Here is a 15,920-nt window from a genome sequence, read left to right as displayed (position 1 = left end):
CCTTTATTTGATGGTACAAATTTTCATCTCTTCTCGTAGTCGTTCATGCTCAAAACATATGAAGAGGGAGGAGGAAGTCATTCCTGGACACAAAATGATGGAACAATAATCTATGAAGTGTCCGAGACGCTGTTACATCAGGCGAAGTAACTTCTTACGGAGCCGCACGGGACTTGTGACAGCGTGGGCAGGTGTAGCGCTGAGGGCAAGCGATCGCTATCGATCGGTCGATAGCGCCTGCCTGGCGGGCCAGGGCATCGGGCGTCTTCTTCTGGGAAGCGGCCTAGCCCGTCTTGTGGCTCGCGGTTGCTGCGTCGTTTCGCAACTGCGTGACGTCACCGCCCCCCCCCCCCCCTTCAACCGCGACCCGCCAGCTGGCCGCCGCTGCTGCTCGGATCGCACGCAACGTCCGCGACTCCCCGCCGCCCCGCCGGCCTTGCACCTGACAGCCGCTCTCTATAAGAGGGCGACCTCGCACGTGGAGGCAGCCAAACACGCAGCGGCCGCTCCGCGCTGCGGCCGGCGCAGCACGCACCCGCCAACGCACTACAGCACAACACGACACAGCGCGGCAGCCGGCAGGTTCGAGGTCATCAGGCGGGTCCAGGCCGGACGCGCCATGGTTGGTGAGTACTCAGCCGGCAGCTCAGAGCCGTTATACTGCACGTGCTTTTCATGCCCGTGCGCTACTCGCTAGACCTTAATTCTTGAGACACGGCGCGCTCGAAGACTTCAATACACCGCTCGAAGGCACCAATGCATCAACGGGCGATTACTTTTTTTAAAAAAAATTTCCTCGCGGCATTCACCTTGAGCCTATTTGACACGAATAATTTTGTCTTAGACGCTCATTACGAACACTGATTGGGCATTTCCCGTACGACAAGTATTTATGTGAACAACTCGGATCACACTGAGTGACGTAAGTGCACGGAAAACTAACATTTTGTTTTAACGACCTTTCGCGGACAACTGCTAAGCAGCACGTCACCTCTATGAGGACTAACTACCTGCTTTCTCCGTACTCTACGCTACGCATGATTGAAATAAAGAAAAAGACTGACAGTCGAGGTTTGGAAAAAGTGTCTGAGAATAGAGAAATTAAAATATTTTGGAGACTGAGGTTCATGAAAGAGTATAGGAAGACCCAGTCACGTGGAACTAGCGAAAAAGGTAACAAAAAACAGGTACAGCACGGAACTGAGAATAACTGAATGGAAATTTGGAATAAAAAGACAGCTTGGCGAAAAGCAGTTATCTAAGTGTTTTGATCTGAAGTGTGAAATCAATCGTTTAAAGTGCAATGTTCATTGTATCCCCCCCCTAAAATGATGTCACCACAGTGCCAGAGATTAGTTGCACATATTGCGTAATATAAAGGAAATCCGATAGTGAGGCCACAGTTGCGCAAGTGTCAGATGAGGCTATAGAAAGATAAGAGAGGCCGTAAATCAACTGGCAGCAGGTATGACACGTAGCACCCACCAATTTTAGCTTGTTACGAGACAACATCGATTTCGATTAAGTTTGCATGATGACCTTTTTGAGTAGGAAACAGTTGTTAATGACTGACTGACATGCTGATAGTGCCACGCACTAAATAATCCTCTGTTGCTCAACATGCTACGTAAAAACAAAAGGACGAATATGACCGTTTAATATTTTATCCGTAATGGTCACGCCAATATAATGCAAAGGTCACCTCTAAATAAATATCAAATATTCTACTCCCTGTTTTCTGGGCAATATACCCTGTAAGGCTGATAACTTGTTTCACCAGAATACGAAAACAGGTTTCTGAATTGACAACCAACTTCAAAGTACTCTTAACAACATCGTTCTAAATCAAGAGTACACTAATTATTCTGAAGTCATTCTACATCACATTATTTATAACTAATGGAATGACGATTCCAAACGAGATTAACAATACTACTGTTGTATTTGGGTGCAATAATTCGTCCCCAAACTTGAGTAAAGACGTTGCAATCGAAAATAACTTCCATATTATGCATTACGTTGAAATAACATAAAACGGGATCTCAATCAAGAAACAGAAATCTTTACGCATACTAACCAGGAGTCGCAGGATATTTATAAAATGTCATACTGAATCGACAAATACATGTTTCGTGTAAAATTTAATCGGTACAATACCCTCCAGTGAACGACGTTTAACGTAATATTAGGTGCTTAAAACAGTATCATTGTCGCTTGACATAAAATTCCTATATGACTTTTTATACGTGAATAATTACTCTGAATGAACAGCCTTTGATGTTTAAGGGGATGTCCGTACATAATTTTGCCAACTGACACTAATGTTAGATGACTTGTAACAACGAACATTGTTTTGACTCCGGATAGGAACGTCAGCTGATTAAATGCAGTAGTGCAAGTGTCAAACAGTGTTTGAAGGCTATGTGAATCGGTATTTCGTAATATTTCCATAATTCGCAACGTTCAATTCCTCAAGCATTAACATTATTTTAAAGCTCTTCGTTTCCAAATTCGTATCTCGCAATAGGCCAAGGAATCACGCAGCAGTTTGGAGACAGTTCTCTATTGGCGACAGAGAAATAGCTATAAAAGCTGAATAATGCTGTGGTGTTACTGACTACATAAGTAGATGGTAAAATAACGATTGTTGCTACTAGCCTTATGGATAACCGGTTTGTTCCTTTGATGATGAGCAACAGCAGACTGGAAAGCAAATGGATTTTACCTGCATTGAAATCCTACACCATTTCGAAGGACTTTGCTAACGTCTATAAGGAAGCTTAGCTAACAGGCAACAGATGATGGCAGGGGCTGGCAGCGAATTGCGTAACCCATTTTATTCGACACGGAAATAAGTGTTAACAAGGAACCTACGATAGTTATTAAACACAGGAAATGGTGGACGCCACAGAATGTTACCAGGAACCAGAACCGGGAAGCAGTCGAACTGGCGCCGGCGCTTCGGTTCCGCGCAAGCAGCGAAGCGGCCTACTGTGCCGCCATTGCAGTTACGCAGCAGAAGCAGGCGTGTGAGCCGCCGGCCTCGCAGCCGGTGACGTCACGGCGCGCACTTCCCGCCTGCGCGGGCCAGGCTTCCTCCCGTCGCGGCAGCCCGAAGGAGCGCGGCGCTTGCCGACGATTGCACAACGCGTCCGCCACTGCTCGTCTCCTCTCTACGGGAGCGTGCTAAAAACTAAAGCCACCGAATTCCTTATTTTGTTCTCAATATAGACTGCGGACATGGAAGAGCAGTTGAACGGAATGGACAGTGTCATGAAAGGAGGATGTAAGATGGACATTAAGAAAAGCAAAACTAGGATAATGGAATGTAGTCGAATTAAGTAGGGTGATGCTGAGGGAATTAGATTAGGAAATAAGACACTTAAAGTAGTAAAGGAGTTTTGCTATTTGGGAAGCAAAATAACTGATGATGGTCGAAGTAGAGAGGGTATAAAATGTAGACTGGCAATGGCAAGGAAAGCGTTTCTGAAGAAGAGAAATTTGTTAACATCGAGTATAGATTTGTGTCAGGAAGTTTCTGAAAGTATTTGTATGGAGTGTACCATGTATGGAAGTGAAATATGGACAGTAAATAGTTTAGACAAGAAGAGAATAGAAGCTTTCGAAATGTGGTGCTACAGAAGAATGTTGAAGATTAGGTGGGTAGATCACGTAACTAATGAGGAGGTATTGAATAGGATTGGGGAGAAGAGAAGTTTGTGGCACAACTTGACCAGAAGAAGGAATCGGTTGGTAGGAGATGTTCTGAGGCATCAAGGGATCGCAAATTTAGCATTGGAGGGCAGCGTGGAGGGTAAGAATCGTAGAGGGAGACCAAGAGATGAATACACTAAGCAGACTCAGAAGGATGTAGGTTGCAGTCGGTACTGGGAGATGGAGAGGCTTGCACAGGATAGAGAAGCATGGAGAGCTGCATCAAACCAGTCTCAGGACTGAAGACCACAACAACAACAACATCGGTTGCGGTATTACGTGTCACTGTGGTGCTTCGCTCACACAAATTGCAACCCTCTGCCGCCATGTGGCTCCGAATTCTTGACTGTGACACGGCGGTGTGCAACATAACCAAGTTGGCGTACTGAGAGAACCCCAGAAAACTGAAAGCACGAATTCCAAAAGTTGGTTTGCACACTGAGCACTGTCTCCTCTAGCATTACAATGCCACACGAGCGCTGCGACATCCGCAACAGTCCCACGCTTTGAGTTCACCGCAATTCATCACCCTCCATACAGTCTCGACTTGGCCGCATCCGATTTTCATCTGTTCCCAAAACTTAACAACGCCTTCCAGCAGCTCACTTGGCTAGTAATGACGCGTTGATAGTAGACTTACGGTGTGGCTCCGTCAACAAAGTCAGTGACGGTAACAACAAACCACTCTGTCGCTGACAGACACGTGTTTCTCCCAGGGTTAGTCATGAGAACAACCGAGTGATTCTGTTAGTCGTTGTAAAACAATCGACTCATTCGATTGTAACTTTATGTATCGGCATTATTTTGAGGCACACCAGTCTTTGACAGCAAAAGAATGAAAATAATAGTGAGTCAGTTGCAGTATTACATATCAGTGGTATTTTTATTCATTTATTTCTTTCGCTTGAAACCAGTCTCCGGGAGCAGCCGTATGAAAACAGTTGACCCACAGTCCAGTCCTGAGTTATTCATTGCTTCCTTTTCAAGTGAAAGCAGTCCTTAGTTTTTCTGTCAATTGAATCTTGTATTGAACTCGTTCGTTCAGTTCAGAGCACTGTTTAGTGGTTTTGCTGACCGATGGTGGTGGTGGTTAGTGTTTAACGTCCCGTCGACAACGAGGTCATTAGAGACGGAGCGCAAGCTCGGGTTAGGGAAGGATTGGGAAGGAAATCGGCCGTGCCCTTTCAAAGGAACCATCCCGGCATTTGCCTGAAGCGATTTAGGGAAATCACGGAAAACCTAAATCAGGATGGCCGGAGTCGGGATTGAACCGTCGTCCTCCCGAATGCGAGTCCAGTGTGCTAACCACTGCGCCACCTCGCTCGGTTTGCTGACCGAGTTCTCCACTTATTCTTCTGAGTGAAATCAGTCTGTAGTACTTTCACTAGGCGGAGCAAAGCAGCAGGATACGAGATGTGTTCAAAAACGTGAGCAATTTTGTCCACAAAATTTTTCTACGCTCTCGTTTTACTTATTGCCCATGGTCAACATCAAAATACTCTCCTCCAGAGTTGATACACCGCTCCCAATGCCGTTTAGACTTCCGGAAGCAGTCTTGGCACGCCTCTTGCTGAATATCGTCTAACGTTGCAAATCTTTCGCATGGGCCACGTATGGAGAGCACGGAGGAGGAGGCAGCACAGTGATTTCGTTTCTTGTACAATAGTCACTCACCAACAGGGATATATGTGCGTGTGCGTTATCGTGATGCAAGAGCCGTGAATTGTCTCGGCAAATTTCAGACCGTTTCCTTTCCACATTTTCTCGCAGGCGTCGCAACCCGTCCCGATCGTACCATCGTCCCTGTGGCACGAATGCAGGGTGAGCTAATCATTCAAAGTGGCAGAAAATTGTCAGCTTGCCTTTGACATTTGGCCTCTCCTGACGAGCTTCTTTTCGTCTTGGAGAACCTTTCCCGACCCATTGTGAAGACTGAAAGACGGTCTCAGCACCATTAACACCAGACTCACGCCTCATCACAAGTCACGATTCCCTTCGCGACGAACTTGGCGGTAACACGATGCATTCCAAGATGCTGTGTCAAGATTTATTTAATTATTTTTTATTTACTCAAGTTCCGTAGGACCAAATTGAGGTGCATATCTCCAAGGTCATGGAACGTGTCTGTACATGGAATTACAACATAAAAGTAATAACAGATAAAAATAAATGTTCATGAACCTTAAAAAAGTCAGTATATAAATTTAAGTAAACGCCATCAGTAATACAATAAAAATCAGTTCAATTTTTCAAGGAACTCCTCGACAGACTAGGAGGAGTCACCCATGAGGAAACTCTTCAGTTTCGATTTGAAAGCGCATGGATTACTGCTAAGATTTTTGAATTCGAGTGGCAGCCTATTGAAAATGGATGCAACAGTATACTACACACCTTTCTGCGCAAGAGTTAAGGAAGTCCGATCCAGATGCAGGTTTCATTTCTGTCGAGTATTAACCGAGTAAAAGCTACTTATTCTTGGGAATAAACTAATATAGGTAACAAGAAACGACAATAAGGAATATACGTATTGAGAGGCCAATGTCAAAATACCCGGACTCGTGAACAGAAGTCGCAAAGAGGTTCGTGAACGAACACCACTTATAGCCCGATCGCCCGTTTCTGAGACAAAAATATCCTTTTAGAATGAGAAGAGTTACTCCAAAATATAATACCATACGACAATAGCGAATGAAAATAAGCAAAGTAAACTAATTTTCGTGTCGAACGATCACTCACTTCTGATATCGTTCAAATAGTGAAAATGGCAGTATTAAGTCTTCGAACAAGATCCTGAACGTATGCTTTCCACGACAGCGTACTATCTACCTGAACACATAAATTTGAACTGTTCAGTTTCATTAATCATATGCCCATTCTGTGAAATTAAAACGTCAGATTTTGTTCAATTGTGTGTTAGGAACTGTAAAAACAAAGTCTTACTGTGATTTAGCATTAGTTTATTTTCTACAAGCCATGAACTTTCATGACATGATTCAACTAAAATGTTACATACTTCTGCAATCTTTCGAACAGTCAGTCTTCGATTGGCACGCACAGTTTCGTTGAAGTCTGAAGTACCTGACACGAACATCGTCGGTGGATGTCGAAGGGCGTCCCGAATGAAGATCATCTTTAACTTCCGTCCGGCCATTTTTAAACATTTGGTGTGTCTCCGTAAAGGTTTTCTTGAGTTTCTCGCAAATTTAATGCAGACGCGATCCTCCTCTTACTCAGCTACCTCGAAACTCGTGTGTGGTGGTGCGCGCAAACCGGCTGCCACAGGAGGCTACGGCGGTGACGTCACGCGGAGGCCACCCCAAAAACCCCACGGAAAAAGGTGAAGAGTGTGTGTTAGCAAAAATCACTCAGACCCAGAGACTAAGTGAAAACATTCACACAACGGCCGCAACCGACAGAAACTTCAGTTAGTCTGTTCTCTCGCAATAAATGAAACCACTCAAACCTGGTCCGTGAGTGAAAACATTCATTCATATAACGGACGCAACCTAATGAGACTTGTTTCAAAAATTTCTCAAATGACTCTGAGCACTATGAGACTTAACTTCTGAGGTCACCAGTCCCTTAGAACTACTTAAACCTGATTAACCTAAGGACATCACACACATCCATACCCGAGTCAGGATTCGAACCTGCGACCGTAGCGGTCGCGCGGTTCCAGACTGTAGCGCCTAGAACCGCTCGGCCACTACGGCCGGTGAGACTTGTTTCAGTCGGTTGCCTCGCATTGAGTGAAACCACTCAGCACAGTGGATGAGTGAAAACAGTAATGTAGCTGACACGGCTGCAGAGACTAGTTTTCCTCCGTTGTTCCACTCGATTTTGGTAAACATTTTTGGAATACAGTGATCAATAGATTATTATATTTTGACTTAAGTTCAGTCTTGATCACACCATTTAGATCAGTTGACTTCGTAGCAGCTGAGGAGAGCTCCGCCTACCATCTTAAGGAAGCCATGGGTCTGATGATGGTTAAGATATAGAATGGTTCAAATGGCTGTGAGCACTATGGGACTTAACATATGAGGTCATCGGTCCCATAGAACTTAGAACTACTTAAGCCTAACTAACCTGAGGACATCACATACATCCATGCCCAAGCAAGGAGTCGAACCTGCGACCGTAGCGTCGCGCTGTTCCAGACTGAAGGGCCTAGAAGCTCGCGGCCACATCCGCCGGCAGATATAAAAGGATTGTCATTTGCGTTCAGGTAATACATCTGAAAAGGTATCTGACGTCATTACGGATGTACGACGAGAATTAATAGATTTTGAATGTGAAATGGTAGTTGCAGCTGCATCCTTTGGTCATTTCGTTTCGAAAATCTTTAGGGAATTCAGTATTCCGAGTGTGCCGAGAAAACCAAATTTTAGGCATTACCTCTCATGTATTGAAGTGAAACATGGACAATAAAAAGTTTAGACAAGAAGAGAATAGAAACTTTAGAAATGTGGTGCTACAGAAGAATGCTGAAGGTTAGATGGGTAGATCACATAACTAATGAGGTACTGAATAGAATTGGGGAGAAGAGGAGTTTGTGGCACAACTTGACAAGAAGAAGGGATCGGTTGGTAGGACATGTTCTGAGGCATCAAGGGATGACCAATTTAGTATTGGAGGGAAGCGTCGAGGGTAAAAATCGTTGAGGGAGACCAAGAGATGAATACGCGAAGCAGATTCAGAAGGATGTAGGTTGCAGAAGTTACTCAGAGATGAATAAGCTTGCACAGGATAGAGTAGCATGGAGAGCTGCATCAAACCAGTCTCAGGACTGAAGACAACAACAACAACAACAACAACAACCTCTGACCACCGGCAACTCAGTGACCGACCGCCTTCACTTAGTGACCGTGAGCTGAGGCGTTTGCGTAGAGTTATCAGTGCTAACAGCAAGCAACACTGTGTAAAATAACCACAGAAAGTAATGTGGGCCGTATGACGACGTATCTATTAGGACAGTGCAGCGAAATTTGGCATTAATGGGTGATGGCAGCGGACGACCGAAGCGAGTGCCTTTGCTGACAGCACGGCTTCCTCTGCAGAGCCTCTCTTGGGCTCGTGACCATATTGGTTGTACCCTAGACGAATGTAAAATGGTGGCCTGGTCTGATGAGTTCCGATTTCAGTTGGTCAGGGTTCGAGAGTGACACAGAGCCCGCGAAGCCATAGAGCCAGGTGGTCATCAAGGCACGGTGCAAGCTGATGGTGGCTCCATAACGGTGTGGCCTGTGTTTAACGGAATAGACTGGGTCCTCTGGTCCATTGACTGGAAATGATTATGTATGGCTACTTGCAGCCATTCATGGACTTCTTGTCCCCAAACAGTGATGCAATTCTTATGGAAGACACAGTTGTTCGGGATTAGGTAGAAGAACATTCTTGACTGTTCGAGCGAGTGATGTGGCTACCCGATCGCGTGACATGAATTCCAGTGAACACATGTGGGACATAATGGAGAGGTCAGTTCATGCACAGAATCCGGCACCGCAACTGCCGGCAGCTGTAGAGGCAGCATGGCTCAATATTTCTGTAAAAATGATTCAAATGGCTCTGAGCACTATCAGTCCCCTAGAAGTTAGAACTACTTAAACCTAACTAACCTAAGGACAACACACAACACCCAGCCATCACGAGGCAGAGAAAATCCCTGACCCCCCTGGGAATCGAACCCGGGCGCGGGAAGCGAGAACGCTACCGCACGACCACGAGATGCAGGCCTGTAATTAGAAGTAAGAAAACGTGCGTTTTTCATTACGAAATAGCAGATATGTGTTAATTAGCACATATTTGATGATTTTATATCTCAATAACGTAGGTATTCGATGTGAACGAAAAAACTGAAAAGAAAGACCGGAATGAGACTCGATCTAGCGATTAAACGTGTCTTACGCAGACGGTTTTTCTCATTTTTTATGGAAATGTTTGCCAAGCATTCCTCTTTCTGTAAAAAATTGTAGCGGCCAGAAATCAAGCTCAGTCCACCAAAGTGACAGATGAGCGTTCCACTATTGAGCCACGTGGCCCGAGGAAAGTTATTTCTTGTTTCAGTGATTTAAAGGTATTTAGTTATCGCAGATGTTAGGCGATTATTTTACTACATAGCCATGTGGACCGCTGAAAAATCACTTCAGCTATAGTGAACTGCAGCTGCTAGGAAAACTTTAAAGTCAGTTGTCTCGTGAATGTTTAAGAATTTTATCGAACTACTTTGGGTTATTGATATTTGATTTCTGAACTTCGCTTATCATAAATATAAATAATTACAAGAATCCAGTGGTCGTGTTACATCTTGTGAGTTAGTGCCCAAATTTACTTCTCTGAACATTTGAAGCAAGCTGCCATTCTGCATACCACTTTGTAGTCTTATAAGGATAAGTGCATATTCAGACAGTATTTCATTACTCTTAAATGCATCATCTGTCTGAAGTTGCTGTTAATATTTTCTGTCTGGTGATCAATATACGACGTTAACCGAAAGGGTCCCAAACCGTACACCTGGGGGATGCATGATATGTCCTTCCTATCAAGAAATCCTGAATGTGCTCACAAATTTTGTTTTATGCACATGTTGTTGTTGTTGTCTTCAGTCCTGAGACTGGTTTGATGCAGCTCTCCATGCTAGTCTATCCTGTGCAAGCTGCTTCATCCCCCAGTACCTACTGCAACCTACATCCTTCTGAATCTGCTTAGTGTACTCATCTCTCGGTCTCCCTCTACGATTTTTACCCTCCACGCTGCCCTCCAATGCTAAATTTGTGATCCCTTGATGCCTCAAAACATGTCCTACCAACCGATCCCTTCTTCTAGTCAAGCTGTGCCACAAACTTCTCTTCTCCCCAATCCTATTCAATACCTCCTCATTAGTTACGTGATCTATCCACCTTATCTTCAGTATTCTTCTGTAGCACCACATTTCGAAAGCTTCTATTCTCTTCTTGTCCAAACTAGTTATCGTCCATGTTTCACTTCCATACATGGCTACACTCCAAACAAATACTTTCAGAAACGACTTCCTGATACATAAATCTATATTCGATGTTAACAAATTTCTCTTCTTCAGAAACGCTTTCCTTGCCATTGCCAGTTTACATTTTATATCCTCTCTACTTCGACCATCATCAGTTATTTTACTTCCTAAATAGCAAAACTCCTTTACTACTTTAAGTGTCTCATTTCCTAATCTAATTCCCTCAGCATCACCCGATTTAATTTGACTACATTCCATTATCCGCGTTTTGCTTTTGTTAATGTTCATCTTATATCCTCCTTTCAAGACACTGTCCATTCCGTTCAACTGCTCTTCCAAGTCCTTTGCCGTCTCTGACAGAATTACAATGTCATCGGCGAACCTCAAGGTTTTTACTTCGTCTCCATGAATTTTAATACCTACTCCAAATTTTTCTTTTGTTTCCTTTACTGCTTGCTCAATATACAGATTGAATAACATCGGGGAGAGGCTACAACCCTGTCTCACTCCTTTCCCAACCACTGCTTCCCTTTCATGCCCCTCGACTCTTATTACTGCCATCTGGTTTCTGTACAAATTATAAATAGCCTTTCGCTCCCTGTATTTTACCCCTGCCACCTTTAGAATTTGAAAAAGAGTACTCCAGTCAACATTGTCAAAAGCTTTCTCTAAGTCTACAAATGCTAGAAACGTAGGTTTGCCTTTTCTTAATCTTTCTTCTAAGATAAGTCGTAAGGTCAGTATTGCCTCACGTGTTCCAACATTTCGACGGAATCCAAACTGATCCTCCCCGAGGTCTGCATCTACCAGTTTTTCCATTCGTCTGTAAAGTATTCGCGTTAGTATTTTGCAGCCGTGGCTTATTAAACTGATAGTTCGGTAATTTTCACATCTGTCAGCACCTGCTTTCTTTGGGATTGGAATTATTATATTCTTCTTGAAGTCTGAGGGTATTTCGCCTGTCTCATACATCTTGCTCACCAGCTGGTAGAGTTTTGTCATGACTGGCTCTCCCAAGGCCGTCAGTAGTTCTAATGGAATGTTGTCTACTCCGGGGGCCTTGTTTCGACTCAGGTCTTTCAGTGCTCTGTCAAACTCTTCACGCAGTATCGTATCTCCCATTTCGTCTTCATCTACATCCTCTTCTATTTCCATAATATTGTCCTCAAGTACATCGCCCTTGTATAAACCTTCTATATACTCCTTCCACCTTTCTGCCTTCCCTTCTTTGCTTAGAACTGGGCTGCCATCTGAGCTCTTGATATTCATACACGTGGTTCTCTTCTCTCCAAAGGTCTCTTTAATTTTCCTGTAGGCAGTATCTATCTTACCCCTAGTGAGATAAGCTTCTACATCCTTACATTTGTCCTCTAGCCATCCCTGTTTAGCCATTTTGCACTTCCTGTCGATCTCATTTTTGAGACGTTTGTATTCCTTTTTGCCTGCTTCATTTACTGCATTTTTATATTTTCTCCTTTCATCAATTAAATTCAATATTTCTTCTGTTACCCAAGGATTTCTAGCAGCCCTCGTCTTTGTACCTACTTTATCCTCTGCTGCCTTCACTACTACATCCCTCAGAGCTACCCATTCTTCTTCTACTGTATTTCTTTCCCCTATTCCTGTCAATTGTTCCCTTATGCTCTCTCTGAAACTCTGTACAACTTCTGGTTCTTTCAGTTTATCCAGGTCCCATCTCCTTAATTTCCCACATTTTTGCAGTTTCTTCAGTTTTAATCTACAGGTCATAACCAATAGATTGTGGTCAGAGTCCACATCTGCCCCTGGAAATGTCTTACAACTTAAAACCTGGTTCCTAAATCTCTGTCTTACCATTATATAATCTATCTGATACCTTTTAGTATCTCCAGGGTTCTTCCACGTATACAACCTTCTTTCATGATTCTTAAACCAAGTGTTAGCTATGATTAAGTTGTGCTCTGTGCAAAATTCTATTAGGCGGCTTCCTCTTTCATTTCTTAGCCCCAATCCATATTCACCTACTATGTTTCCTTCTCTCCCTTTTCCTACACTCGAATTCCAGTCACCCATTACTATTAAATTTTCGTCTCCCTTCACTATCTGAATAATTTCTTTTATTTCATCGTACATTTCTTCAATTTCTTCATCATCTGCAGAGCTAGTTGGCATATAAACTTGTACTACTGTAGTAGGTGTGGGCTTCGTATCTATCTTGGCCACAATAATGCGTTCACTATGCTGTTTGTAGTAGCTTACCCGCATTCCTATTTTCCTATTCATTATTAAACCTACTCCTGCATTACCCCTATTTGATTTTGTGTTTATAACCCTGTAGTCACCTGACCAGAAGTCTTGTTCCTCCTGCCACCGAACTTCACTAATTCCCACTATATCTAACTTTAACCTATCCATTTCCCTTTTTAAATTTTCTAACCTACCTGCCCGATTAAGGGATCTGACATTCCACGCTCCGATCCGTAGAACGCCAGTTTTCTTTCTCCTGATAACGACATCCTCCTGAGTAGTCCCCGCCCGGAGATCCGAATGGGGGACTATTTTACCTCCGGAATATTTTACCCAAGAGGATGCCATCATCATTTAATCATACAGTAAAGCTGCATGTCCTCGGGAAAAATTACGGCTGTAGTTTCCCCTTGCTTTCAGCCGTTCGCAGTACCAGCACAGCAAGGCCGTTTTGGTTAATGTTGCAAGGCCAGATCAGTCAATCATCCAGAGTGTTGCCCCTGCAACTACTGAAAAGGCTGCTGCCCCTCTTCAGGAACCACACGTTTGTCTGGCCTCTCAACAGATACCCCTCCGTTGTGGTTGTACCTACGGTACGGCCATCTGTATCGCTGAGGCACGCAAGCCTCCCCACCAACGGCAAGGTCCATGGTTCATGGGGGGTTTATGCACATAGGATGGTACTTTTGTTGCCTTGGTGCGGCAATGAGTCAGATGCTGTATACGTTTCAGTAAGTAATGCGACACATATTTTTTCGCGGCCAGTTTCGTTTGAAAAAATGCTGAGTTTGTTGTGAGACATCGTGGAATATTCCCACTTCAGACTCTATAGTTTCATCAAGTTCAGATAGGTGGCGGCGCTGTACGTAGTCTTCAAAATGGCGTCTGTAATGGAGTTACGTTCCAAGCTGAGGGATGTCATTGAGTTTCTTTTGGCGGAAAACCAGCGTGTCACAGATATACGTAGTTTCTTGCAGAATGTCTACGGAGACCTGGTAGTGAACAAAAGCATGACGAGTCGTTGGGCGAGGCGTCTGTCATTTCCGCAACAAGGTCGCGCAACCTGTCGGACCTCCCTCGCGGCGCCTGGCCGTGCTTCTGCAGTGCTGGAACGTGCAGACACTCTCATTCGAGGTGATCGGTAGGTCACAATCAAACATCCGCTGCACAACTCGACGCCTCTGTTGATAGTGCTCCTGCCGTCCACCAGCTAGAGTACTAAAAAGTGTGTGCCCACTATGTTCGCCGACGCCTAGAGAACAACAAAGGAACATCTGTGCGGAATTTATTACGTGTTACGAGCCTGATCGTGGCAATTTTTTATCGAACATCGTCACAGGCGATGAAACGTGGGTACATCATTTAGAACCGGAAACGAAACAGCAATCCGTGGAGTCTCGCAACGCTACCTCTCCTCCGAAGTTCAAAGTTTCTGGGACCCTGAAGGGGTTATTCTGTTTGATGCCCTTCCTGATGGTGCACCGATCAACTGTGGAGTATAGTGTGCTATCCTCAGGAAAGTGAAGAAACGACTTCAGCGTGTTCTTCACCACGAAAATGCGAACGAACTTCTCCTGCCGGCCCGATTGGCCGAGCGGTTCTAGGCGCTACAGTCTGGAACCGCGCGACCGCTACGGTCGCAGGTTCGGATCCTGCCTCGGGCATGGATGTGTGTGATGTCCTTAGCTTAGTTAGGTTTACGTAGTTCTCAGTTCTAGGGGACTGATGACCACTGAAAAGTCCCATAGTGCTCAGGGCCATTTGAGCCATTTTTTGAACTTCTCCATGACAACGCGAGGCCTCGCACAGGTCAGCTCAGAACATCTTCCTGCACTCCGCAGGACGCAATACCTGGATGACGGGTGGTGAGTGGTTACCTATGCAGGCAGACGATCGCTCCGATGTCGAGCAGTAGAGTGGAATTATGCGGACATACAGGAAATGTCACTAACGTGCCGTAAGGCCGTCGAACTGAAATCAAATGGTTCAAATGGCTCAGAGCAGTATGGGACGTAACTTCTGAGGTCATCAGTCCCCTAGAACTTAGAACTACTTAAACCTAACTAACCTAAGGACATCACACACATCCATGCCCGAGGCAGGATTCGAACCTGCGACCATAGCGGTCACGCGGCTCCAGACTGTAGCGACTACTAGAAACGCACGGCCACTCCGGCCGGCACGTCGGTGTATACTTTCAATGTTTACATTGCTCTGGTTCGTCCCTTACCTTACTCTGTATGCCGCGTCGATGTCGGTGATGCACAAGCAGGCTCGGGTGCCGTCAGCTCACACTGTAAACAGAAATGCATCTACTACCAATCCTACAAATATCGATCTCTTAGAAATTGAAAAATAAAGAAGTGATACAAAGGCATTTCATTAGACTTTTGTTTACAGCGCACCGAGATGTACCTCCTGTATAATTTTGACAGCTTGTACCGTGTCACTACGCTAAGGCCGGGATCAATCTGCAGCACTGACGCAGGACCTGTGTGCTCGTGTCGCAGAGGGCAAGCACTACCTGTGGGTGGAGCAGACGCTGGGCTACGCGGAGGAGGGCGCCGTCGCGGCCGGCGTCGACGCGGCCGGCTGGGAGCTGTATGTGTGCCGCAGCCGGCACGAGGGCGACCTGGTGCCAGGCAGGCTGGCGCCCCGCGACGGCTGCGCCTACGTGCCCTGGGGTGGCGCCGAGCACGTCAAGCTAGAGTACGAGGTGAGCTGCCTGCCGGACAACACTTCTCTACACCTACAGATGCCGTCTCCCTTCGTACCATCTGACAGAGATTCGCCTCTAATCGTCCCGTCACCGTGGGCAACCTCCCAGTCGGCGTCACAGAGTTCTTGCTCGTGGTCAAACTGGCACGGACCCTTAAAGTAGGCAACCAGACTTGCATCGTCACTCCCTGAGGCGGCTGGCCTGTCATAAGGCGCACGAAATGTCTCCTGGGATAGTTTATTCGCTCACAGTGTTGATGAAGACGAACGCGAATGT

General features: G+C 45.2%; 1 protein-coding gene across 1 annotated transcript in view; it reads left to right on the top strand.

The window, feature by feature from the left end:
• Nucleotides 1–418: 418 nt before the first annotated feature.
• LOC126267275 (uncharacterized) overlaps nt 419–15,920 on the top strand; it is a 28,913-nt gene continuing 13,411 nt past the window's right edge. Inside the window, exons 1-2 of the mRNA XM_049972343.1 lie at nt 419–626; nt 15,436–15,641. Coding sequence (XP_049828300.1) covers nt 620–626; nt 15,436–15,641 — 213 coding nt within the window. The 5' untranslated portion in view covers nt 419–619. The remainder of the gene's footprint in view (nt 627–15,435; nt 15,642–15,920) is intronic.

This window comes from Schistocerca gregaria, chromosome 4 (assembly GCF_023897955.1).
Source record: "Schistocerca gregaria isolate iqSchGreg1 chromosome 4, iqSchGreg1.2, whole genome shotgun sequence".
NCBI lineage: Eukaryota > Metazoa > Arthropoda > Insecta > Orthoptera > Acrididae > Schistocerca > Schistocerca gregaria.
The sequence above is the reverse complement of the archived record's forward strand: the minus strand, read 5'-3'. Positions and strand labels throughout refer to the sequence as shown.